Source organism: Saimiri boliviensis, chromosome 13 (assembly GCF_048565385.1).
Source record: "Saimiri boliviensis isolate mSaiBol1 chromosome 13, mSaiBol1.pri, whole genome shotgun sequence".
NCBI classification, from domain to species: domain Eukaryota; kingdom Metazoa; phylum Chordata; class Mammalia; order Primates; family Cebidae; genus Saimiri; species Saimiri boliviensis.
Window position 1 is genome coordinate 10126661 of NC_133461.1, and position 12339 is coordinate 10138999.

The window sequence follows — 12339 nt, forward strand, 5'->3', positions numbered from 1 at the left end:
TGGGACAGTTTCCCAGGCTTTCCTTGTTTGTGATGACCTTGAAAGTTCTGAGGAATATTCTATCAACATGATTTGTCATTGTCGCTGTTCGCCTTGGTCACCTGGCTGAAGTCGTGTCTGTTAGTTTTCTCCCCCTAAAGTTGTTTTCTACCACCTCCTTCTGTACAATTCTCCTAGGGAGGAAGTCACCATGAACAGCCCCCACTTAAGGCACAGGGAGTCATGTTTCACCTTACACAAATTATTTGTAATTTTCTGAACATGGTATTTGTCTATATTCTCCTATGTATTTATTCATCAACCATTGCTAAAGCATGGACTCAGAAATATTCATTTATAAATTGGGTTATAATCCTTTGCTACTTGATTGCTCAAATTGTTCCATCTTTGGCCACTGGGAACTCCCGTATCCCTTTGACATAAAGCAGCATTTTGTGATACTTCCTTACTTTCTGGCACTACAAGATGCTCTCAGCTCCTCTTGTGTATTTTATGCCCCAGTCCTAGAATCAGCCATTTCTCCAAGAATTCCTGGTGCCTGTTACTAAAAACCAGGAAAAGATCTGGATGCTTGGTGTACTTGGGAGTTTTATTTTAAAATCCTCCATCTTTATGGCGTTTAAATAAAAATTTAAATGCTTTGGTTAAGCCAACCCAGTGGGGAGAATGTTTTGTTTGCACTGAGCCTTGTGTAAAGATGAGGTGCTCTGACTCTAGCACCTGGTGTGTGGGGGGGGGGGCACTGCTCTTACACTTACTGTCTTGAACACCCTGGTCCTCTGTTGTGCATAGATCAACAAAGTTCAACAAATCATACTTCAGAATTTCTAGATACCATATAAACACAAGTACTGCTGAATTTTAGTTATGTATACATGAGTTTTTGAATTAATATATCAATATCAATATGTTATAGAGACTGGCATTTATAAACCAAAAACTTGAGATGATGGGAACATAGAACTCAAATGTACTATTCAAATAATACACCTTTTCCATTAAAATGCTCTAAGTATCAGAACGTAAGTCAGAGCTTTGCTTTCCATTGGGCCATTGGTATGTGTTCTGCGATGTGTGAGGGAGAGGACATTCAGGTGATACCAGGATAAGAGTCAGAGGCAGAGAAGAGTCATGGAGCAGCAAAGATATTTAGACAAAATTTTAGGAATATATATTTTCTCCAACTTCCTAGAATATAGAATTTAAAAAGCTATAGTCTTGTAAGCTTTATAACATGCTCAAGCCTAGTTTAAAACCAATAGAAAGTTAAATGGATAGTAAATTATACTGATGTAAATCAGCAAAGCCATCTGCATAAATATATAAAATTGCATTAAATGTTTTTCAACTCTAATATGGGATTCAAGATTGTAATCAGATTGAAAGAAGCAATATACTGAATAAGTTATTAACTAAACATGAATTTTAGGTTAATATCTTTCCAAACACAATATAAATAAGATTTTCACGTAAAGAAATATAACTAAATATTGTTTTCTTCCAAATTAATGGGCTCCATTATTTCCTACACATTCACAATACTACTCACTACAATTTGAAAATGTAAAGTAATAGGAAAAATTAGAAATTTAAATCGGAAACATTACCTTTTACTTTTTTTTTAAATACTTGTTTTAATACAAGAGATTAAGAGCCCCAAGAAAAATAAAGTGGTTTAACAGCTTCAAGATAGCAGACAGGAAGGCAGAAAAATAATTGGATAATAATATATTATACCAGCAAGGTTGGGAAAGGGTGTATTACAAAATGGGAATTTATATCAATTAACAGGCTTCTGTGCAACTCCAAAATGTCAATTTTAAATGATGAAATGAGGTTAGATGGCAAGTGAAAAGAAATATGCCAGGACAGATGCATAAAGACATGCCAGAAAAGAGGAACAAGAGATAAATTCCGGTTCAGTTTAGCCATACTAAGAAAAGGTAGGTGAGGAGATGTGAGCAATCTCAGTTAGGTAAAGAGATAATATCAGTTTTAGAATAATATAACCTGGTATTAATAATAACCATAAACAAACTATACAAAACTAGAAGCACCATTTTCCTTTTAAAAAATACTGAACAAAATTTCTCTTAAAGACCTAATCATTAATTTAAGTTCACATCTTGCAAACCTTTAGTACTTTTTGCTAACATCCATTATAAAACGAATGTACTGTTTCATTGAGCAAAATCTTTAAAAAGCGATAAGCCAACTTATATATTACACACCACAGAGATTCCAACATGAAAAATACTGCAAGTTCAAACTATAAACTGCTTTGTGTCTCAATAATGTCAGAGTGCTTTATGAACTGGGATGCTAAAATTCAATCTGAAACGTATTTACTTGCAGTACTGAGAATCCATGAAAGCAGCAAATTGCTCAAAGTCTGTTTTGCAGTGTATGAGGACTTGAGCTGTGCTCTGCCACACTTTTGCACAGCACCCTGATTCCTGCCCTTCCAAATGCCTAGAGACACATGGTGCAAGAACCAGAATATTGGTCATGCACTCACCCGAACAACACCTGCCAGGTAGTGTTTACTTAATTCTCAAAGCTTGAATGGAAACCCCAACATGCAGACCACCTGAGAACCAAATCCAGACACAGACATGTAACAACAAGCAGCCACACATCTGTAGAAATCAGTCCATTGAGCTTCTGAATGAAGTCTCCTACAGCACATTCTCATTACAGTAGGCCATCCTGTTCAATAGTGTATCTTAATCCGTCTGGGCCACTGTCTCAAAAGCAGCTCAGTTTCCTCAAGGGCTAGAATGCCAATAACCACTTACCCGATTCGCAGGCAAATGTCTTCGATGTTTCATCGTGAAAGATAATTGCCACTGCATGCTTTTTTGTCTCTCGGGGCAGTCTGGTTATATTTTTGATATTGTGCAGTTCAGTTACCTTGAAAGAAAAAAATATTTTAAACTTAGTGTAAAGTATGTATGCTCTATGTTGGAGTGCTGAAACAAAATGATAAGTTATCACAGTCTTACATGAACTTCCACTGGATATTTGTCCTCATTTTGAATTGACTTCAGCCAAAACCAGTAAAGAACAAAACAAAATGTCTTCTATTATGCTCTTAACTTTGGTCACAGACTATATTGTTTGGAGCATTTTGAAATGGACTACACATTATGTAGAAGGGTTCCACGGACTTTGTGCTTTTGTTAAAGGTATATGCCTGGCAAATAATAGCAGTTGTGGTATACAGAAGATTCTCATTAAGCATGTGCTGAATATTGATTGTATTTAACATGTCCCCTCTTTTAATTCTCACCTATCATGCAAGTGTCCAGTAGGACTGTGGTCCTGAGGCAACTGACACACGCCTGTCAGCAAACAGAACGGAGAGCAGCTCCACTGCCCCGAAGTTACACTTTAGAGCAATGGACTTGCTCTCCAGAAAAATGCTTATAGTGTTCACACACCCGTATACCACTTCTCCCACCAAAGGCTATCCAAGATTTATGCACCCAGGTTAATGACTCTTTATTTTATTGGGTAATTAATAAATATTAGTAACCTTATGTATTTTGGATGTTGACTCTCTATTGGTACAAGTTCTTCTGCTACAACTTGTGCACCTTTAATTTTCCCCCACAGTCAACAGAAAGAAATGTGTATTTCCTCAACAACTCTGCAAACACAACACTGCAATAATATTCAATTAGTTAGTTTTAAAAAATATTTTTGATGTGCTGAATTTTTTCTTTTTATATGATTACTTATTTCTGGACTCATATTGTTAACAGAAACGAGAAGGGATTAACTAGCATAATAAACAGCAAATTAATATCCTTTTTAAATGGCAACCAATGATATTACACCTATAATTACATGATATCTTACAATAAATTTATTACCTTTTGACTATTCTTTAATTTCTCCTCTCCAAATGTAAAATTTTCACAGGATATAACTAGCTTTCAAGGCTATTTTGCTGGTTAATATTTTTATAAACATAACTAAACACAGGCATATTTACATATTTGGATATTATATAATAAATAATATATAATACAAATGTAACAAATATATTTATGTAATATTCCTTAGGATGTATTTTCCTAAGGAAATAATACTTTATTATCGTTAACATTAAATGTGGTAAGTACTTAGCAAGCATTTATATCGGTATTTAACATTACACTGTGTAAACTAGACTAATATCCTCAATAAAAACACAAAAACACCCTAAAAATCACAGGCAAGGAATCTATAATGTGGATGGAGATAAGCAAGTGCATCTGTGGAAATGGAGACTACAGAGAATTATCTGAAAGTTACTTGTGAAGGAAAATCACTCAATTCATCAGGTATTTTTTAAAGTTACAGTTGTTCATTATTTGTGATTTCTATATTTGTGAATCCACCTACTTGCAAAAATTTATTTACAATCCCAAAATAAATACTCATAGCACATCTGTGGTCATTTGTAGACACGTGTGTGTGCAGAGAGGGTGGGTTTTGACAGTGTACTGTTCACTGTGAAGACTATGAGACATTTATGAAGTGATTATTCCTTCCATAGCCTATGGGAGAAGAAAAGACTGAAGAATAGGGTTTATTCTCTTGGAGTATATGTGTGAGAGGGAGGGCATATTTAGAAACTTTAGAAATTATAAATAGAAGAACAAATATCAGAGAGGAACTCTGCTTCAATTGTAGTTCAAAAAGGCTAATTAGATTTTACTTGTTCTGCCATTACTACCATTTAAGTTGAGGTATATGTTATGGGCTTAAGGACATAGTGATATTTTCTACAGTTAAGCCCAAGTTTTTCAGTTATTTTATTTGCATGCTTAGTAACATTTGGAATATATAAATTATATTTAACTGTGCAATTTAAAAGCATCATGCTATTTATTTTATGCATCTTTTCTTTTAGCCTAACTATGCAAACTGAGTGGAATATTACCACTCAATGAAGCTCTTACTCAAAGTTGCATTTACACTATTTACTACAAACATAAATAGGCAAAACCCCACATTTACTATAATTATTATTAGGTTTAATGTGCCTCTTTTCAGCTTGCATCACAACTGAGATTAGATTGTCTGTCCATTAAAACACTAACATTCTTTTTTAAGCCCATCTTTTGAAAAGTGAAATTATTTTCTAGATTTTTTCAAGTAGATTCAAATGAATTAGAACATAAATTTTACTATTCTTTCATACTAATCTAATAATTCTTATTGATTCTGGTGCTTTGCTAATCTTCTATGGTTGTTTTAATTAAGTCAAAGATTTTACTTTTGAGAGTAAAATAGTACCTTTTAGGAGCAAATTTAATAACACTTCACTTTATTAGGATGGAAAATATTTATTTTCGAGTTAAGAAAAGAAAATAAATATTTTACTGCATTTTCCACTATTACAATAAATACTGGTTAATCTCTCTATGTTTGAGTCCTTCACTTTCATAATAATAATTTAAATATTTGTATTACCTTATACATTATATACTTCAATATCTGGATGATGAAATTTGCATAGAAATTTTACTATTGCTTTTTTTCAACTAAATTCACATCAATTTTCCAGTAGCTGCTTCCTCATATTTGCCTCTTGTTACTGATAGAAATGAAGGTATACAATGGAAGAAATCAATTTAATTCATTCTTTAAGCTACCTGTGGCAGACATGTGCTCTGACACAATTCTCCCATGGCCCACACATTACTATTCCATATGTTCATTATTAATAATTACAAGCCTCGTCTTTTACATCTTCAGCATAAACCGCATTATAAAATGCATCATCTAAAAATGAGTAATTATGGATATAATTATATTAAAATTGGAATTTACTGTAATACTCCACTGTCTACTCAGCATCCAGCTCCAGTTCCTTCATTCTTACCAGAATCTGATTTGGTTCCGTTATCTGCCCCTCCAAAAAGCAGCCTGTATGTCCTGCTGGGAGTCTCTCAGCCCTAATATCTAGGTACAACTCATTATTCCAAGAGTAAAGTCTCCTTGCTTGTGATTAGTTTAGAAAAGGGAATATGGGCCGGGCACGGTGGCTCATGACTGTAATCCCAGCAGTTTGGGAGCCCGAGGTTGGATCATGAGGTCAAGAGATTGAGACCATCCTGGCCAACATGGTGAAACCCCATCTTTACTAAGAATACAAAAATCTTCTGGGTGTGGTGGCATGCACCTGTAGTCCCAGCCACTTGGGAGGCTGCGGCAGGAGAATCGCTGAACCTGGGAGGTGCAGGAGAATCGCTGAACCTGGGAGGTGGAGGTGGCAGTGAGCCAAGATTGCGCCACTAGACTCCAGCCTGGCAAAAGAGCAAGACTCTGTCTCAAAAAAAAACAAAAACAAAAACAAAACAAAACAAAACAAAAAACAAAAAAACAAACAAACAAAAAAAAACAAGTGTGGTTAATGTGATACGAATAGAAGTCTCCTAGTGGCTTCTGATACATGCTTTCTGATCTGATGGTGGTTTCATGATAAAAACCAGCCTTTTTCTCTAGTGGTGCTGCCCTGTCTGAATGTCAGAACTAAGAAATTCTGCAGCTGCTGTTTTCCGAGGCAATCCTAAGAATGGAAGAACACAGATAGAAGAAAAAAAGTACATCTCCTTAATTGTAATTGTTTAGCAAGAGTTACTGAATCAAGCAACCTTGAAGCCACTTTCTTTTTCTGCTGTAAAATGTAATAATGCACGTTTGAAACTTGTTTAAGTTGGGTTTCTGTTATTTGCACCCTCCAAAATTTCTAACTGATAAAGCAAACTGAGAGCAGACCTTGCCTCATTTTACAAATGGCAAAATGGCTATCCTAATTTGGCTTTCTACCGCATAGTTTGTCAGAGAGAGAATAAGGATCAAATTTCTTAGTTCTCAGGCTAGTACACTTTCCACCAATTCATGCAATAGCTGTTACTCTGAAAGTCATATGTTTTACCAATGGCAAGTATCAGCTAAACAAGAAGTTATTACAGGGAAAAACTCAACTACAAAAGTTACTCAAATTGCAGGGATGATGATAAGAAGCCAAGAAAAGCCTCATCACTTTATTATGCCTAACTTATTTTGAGATTGTCTATTATAAAACAGAGAATCTATATTCAAGTCTGAGAAATGCAGAAAATCAGTATATAGAAGTATAGGCAGTAAAGCAGAAAATCTTTGCACTTCTCCTCTGTGTGTGTGTGTGTGTGTGTGTGTGTGTGTGTGTGTGTGTGTTTAAATTTAGCATGTCTAATAATATGCTCCACTTACTCCAAAAACAAAAATTCACAAAACCACTCAGTCAGTTACAACATCACTCTTACTCTAAGAGCTGCAATTTTACTATACAAATATTATCAGATACTATACAGCTACTATGGCTTTACTTAGGAGATGAACAAACTTAAATCTCTTGATTATTGTAATGCGTTGCCCAGGAGCCCCTAAGAAGGTATGTCCAATCCTAATCCCTAGAACCTGTGTATGTGCCCTTATTTGGAAAAAGGGTCTTTGTAGATATAACTAAGAACCTTGAGGGGACATCATTCTGAATTTAGTGTATGCCTTAAATTTAATGACAGGTATCTTTATAAGAGAAGAGCAGAGGGAGATTTGAGACAAAGACTCAGACAGATGGCCCTGAGAATATGGAGGCCAAGATAGAAGTTACGCTGCGCTAACCAAGGAAGATCTGGAACCACCAGGTGCTGAAAAAGGAAAGCAAGGACACTCCCTCAGAAGCTTTGGGAGAGTGTGGCCCTGCAGACACCTTGATTTGTGACTTTTGGCACCGAACTGTAGGGGAATAAATTTCTGTGGTTTTAAGCGACCAAGTTTTTGGTACTTGTGTGGCCAGCCCCAATTGATACAATGACACAGGATTATAAAAAGATAAGCAGTACTATCTGTATTAGAGTCAGTTATTACATGAACATAAAATAGAAGGACAACCACAGAAATTTTCTATATAACCCCATTTCTCAAATAAGGTATTTGTTTTTCTAAAAGCAAGGGATACATCTCTGTCTATCCAGTGTCTCCTGAAGGCATTAAATATGCTTTTTTTTTTTTTGTTTACTTATTTATTTTTGATTACTAAAAAGTCCACACGGTTCTCTAATGGGCTTCCCCCAGAGGCTGGGCAGGTGATTGACGGGCAGCCTGTGGGAGGTGGAGGTCCATTTGGGCAAGAGCTCTTTGTCAATGAGCTCTGTCAATATCAGGGTCCCGGGGGTGGGGAAATGCAGGGAAAAGGCAGCAAAGCACAAAGCCTCTCTTTGGAAAAATAATTTACTGCTATTTGAGGCGGGCTGCAGCAAGCAGCACAGCTGACCCACTACTGAGCTGGGGAGCTCTTCATAAGGTTTCTGGGGCTACCTCCTCTCAGCTGGGGAAGCAGCCAGTAGGGTCTGAGGTCACGCACCTTCAGGAGAGGTCATTCAAAGGTTCAGATGGAAAGTCCTAAGTGTTTCAGAGGACATGGCTTGCTCTGCTCTTTGTAGCCAGTTATAGTTATTTTATTTTATTTTATTTTATTTTCTGCTTTGAGCACATTAGCAGGGAGCAAAATAGACAGAGGGGCTGCTGTCAACCTGAAATGCTAGACTGAATGCCCTGGAGAAGACAGTCAGAGGGCCCACTCTTCCCTGTAATAAAATTATGAGGAGTCTCCAGGTCGCCCTCTTCAAACAGATAAAACATTTCTTTGTCAAAAAGCTCCTTATATTTCATACTTCCATGGTCTATCATCATAGACTTGGTGATTTTTATAAGCATCTCTAGAAAATGCGTGGCTAATATTTAAGCAAGTCATTATGCTAGCTGTGGTTTCTGTAACTGCTTTTGGTTGGCATTACTGGAATCAAAACAGGATTGTTTACTCATTTAATAAAAAAGTTTGCTGTTTACTGCACAAATCTGACAGCTGGGAAAGACTACCATGAGTTGGCCAGGATTGCTGACCTACCATTATATACAAGACAGAAAATATAGAAAGATCAAGTTCTGGTGGCATGAAAAAACTGGCAACAGCTTGAGAGATCATTGCCTTAAAAATATTGTTGCAGCTGTTCAAAAGATACAGTGCTATGATTAAGGACAGATTGCTGACACACATCAACTTTTAAAAGTGTCACAAGCTAGGTTCTAAGTAGAAATAAGAATGGAAAAGCTTAAGAGAAACTGCTTGCATGTGATGACAAAGTATCAGTCTATGAACGGCATTCAAGTTCAAATCATGGACAACCATTAAACTTAGTTCTTAGACAAGATTATATAGATAAATATAATCTAAAAAGCAGTAAAGTGTATCCCTACACCCAATCCTAACTGGTTTTGGAAGAACACTGACTTTTGTTAAAAAGCAGTAAAGTGTATCCCTACACCCAATCCTAACTGGTTTTGGAAGAACACTGACTTCTGTTAAAAAGCAGTAAAGTGTATCCCTACACCCAATCCTAACTGGTTTTGGAAGAACACTGACTTTTGTCCAGTATATTATATAGTCCAATGGAAAATAAAAGACAAATTAAATTTAATCACAGGTGACAAAATTATCTGACAAGGAAGTTAAGCAGTAAACCTATCTATCTCATAAGCAAAGATATGAAAGTTATCTGAAATAAAAATATAGTTAAGCTATTTTATATTCTCTGTGTGGACCTATATGCACACATGTACTATCAACAGCAAACAAAACTGAAAAGATGGTGATAGAAAGTCAGTAAATTCGAAAGAACAAAATTATACAAATTATATCCTATGGTCATAATAGAATTAAAATTTGTAATATAATTAAATATTCTACATACATAAAAATAACATAACTCTCAAGAACATGCGTTAAAAGGAAATTAAAAGTTAAATTACAAAATATGTTGATTTTAACAGAAAGTAAACAGTATATGTTAAACTTCAAGAAAATATATAACTTTAAAAATACTTTTAATGAATGAAACAGGTTGACAACAAAGAATTTAGACATTCAGCTGAAATGTGATTAAAAAAAAAAGCGACAGAGATTTTCCATAAAGAAAGACATAATAATGATAAGGGCAGAAATCAATGAAATGAAAAAAAACCATCTCAACAAAAGCTCCATTTGAAATGATTAATAAAAGAGACCTCTGGCAAGCGAGATGAAAGGAGATAGGAATAAATCAAGTACAGGATTAAAAGGGGAAACTGAACAAAGAAAAATCCAAAATAGTAGTGGAAAGCTTCTAAACAACTATATATTAATTAACCAAAAACATCAATTAGAAGCTTGTATATCTAAGAAAATACAAAATATCAAAATTATCAGCAGAAAAAAAAATAGAAAACTTAAGTAAAATGATATATTCATTTTCCAAAAGCCCATTTCCAGATGGTTTCATAATTGAGTTTATCAAATTTTTAAGGGACAGTGAATTAATCTCTAAGATAGTCCAGAAAAACAAAGCAGAAGCTGCTTAGCTACTTGAGTCTGGTTTAGTATTAATGCAAAAGCCAGATATGGTCTGGGTGCGGTGGCTCACGCCTGTAATCCCAGCACTTTTGGAGGCCGAAGTGGGTGGACTGCTTAAGGTCAGAAGTCCGAAATCAGCCTGGACAACATGGCGAAAAACCCATCTCTACTGAAAAATACAAAAATTAGCTGGGCTAGTGGCCGTGCCTGTAATCTCAGTTACTCGAGTGGCTGAGGCAGGAGAGTAAGGAATCACTCGAACCCAGGAAGCAGAGGTTGCAGTGGGTGGTGGCTGCAACACTGCATTCCAGCTGGGGTGACAGCGTGAGACTCTGTCTCAAAAAACAAACAAAAACTAAAGAACAACAACAACAACAACAACCCTGATTAAAAAAAATAAATAAGAAGAAAACACAGATATGAAAAATATTTAAAAATTATATGGTGATAACTTTACTAAGTTCATTTGATGCTGTTTTAACAGTATTTTGATGGAGTTTTTAGAGTTTTCTATACATATGATCATGTTGTCTGCTATGTACACCTGCAAGGAAACATCACGCTGTGATGTCTGTAAAATTATTATGTACAATTATTAAATATATACAATTGTTTATGTACAATTATGTCATAAATTTGGAAATTAATTTAAAATTATATGGTGGCATTTTACTTAATAATAAAAATCCCAAAGTGCAAATTGAGTTGACCCCAGGAGTAAGAGTTTAGTTAACATCAGAAAATCTATGAACATATTTCTTTTTTTTTTTTTTTTTTTGAGACAGAGTTTCGCTCTTGTTACCCAGGCTGGAGTGCAATGGCGCGATCTCGGCTCACCGCAGCCTCCGCCTCCTGGGTTCAGGCAATTCTCCTGCCTCAGCCTCCCGAGTAGCTGGGATTACAGGCACGCACCACCACACCCAGCTAGTTTTTTGTATTTTTAGTAGAGACGGGGTTTCACCATGTTGACCAGGATGGTCTCGATCTCTCGACCTCGTGATCCACCCGCCTCGGCCTCCCAAAGTGCTGGGATTACAGGCTTGAGCCACCGTGCCCGGCGAACATATTTCTTAAAATTGCTAGACTAAATGACAAACATCACATGATTTTCTCAGCAGACTGAAACAATGACTTCACTGATAAAGTTCAACACCATTTGGGAAAATATTTTCTTTAGTTAAAAGGTTACACATCAAAAGTTGGCATTAGACACATCCCATATATTACTGGAAACATGGAAGAGATGCTCTCCATCAGGGCCTCAGTGTAATGAAGGCCCTGGACAAGAAGGAAGAGGAGGAGAAAAGAGTTGAGGAAAGCAGAATTAAAACTACCTGTATTTTCATAGTCTGATCACTGACATAGCATTAAGAGAGTCAAAAGAAAAACTACTAGAAATGATGAAAGCATTCAGTAATATTGTCAGATACATATAGAGCTTAAAAACAAACAGGACTTCTCTGGACCAGTAATTACGAGTTAGAAAATAAAATAGAACAATGCATTCAGAATAACAAGACAAACTATAAAGTATCTAGGGATTTTATTTGAAAGAAACGTAAACCTTAAAAGATAAACGAAATAAAAGGAGGGACGTTCTAGGTTCTTAGACAAATTGCTAAGATAACTTGAAACAATAAGAGCCTTATGAGTGTTTAGGGAACACTTGCCTTACTAAATGTTAAATATAGTGTGATGCCATGGTAATTTACAACAAATGGCCTGATAGCAGCATAAGAACAAAGAAGTAGACAGTTTATAAGACAGAATGGGGAACTCGGAGACACATGTACGTGCGTGTGTGTGTGTGTGTGTGTGTGTGTGTGTGTGTGCGTGCGCACGTAAAATATATGCTATAACAGCAATTGAAAGGATACAAGGTTTAATAAATGGGCTTATGAAAAATGACT

General features: G+C 35.8%; 1 protein-coding gene across 1 annotated transcript in view; it reads right to left on the minus strand.

Moving 5' to 3' along the window:
- DOK6 (docking protein 6) overlaps positions 1-12339 on the minus strand; it is a 456281-nt gene that overhangs the window by 245990 nt on the left and 197952 nt on the right. Inside the window, exon 3 of the mRNA XM_003926000.4 lies at positions 2799-2913. Within this exon, the coding sequence (XP_003926049.1) occupies positions 2799-2913 (115 nt within the window). The remainder of the gene's footprint in view (positions 1-2798; positions 2914-12339) is intronic.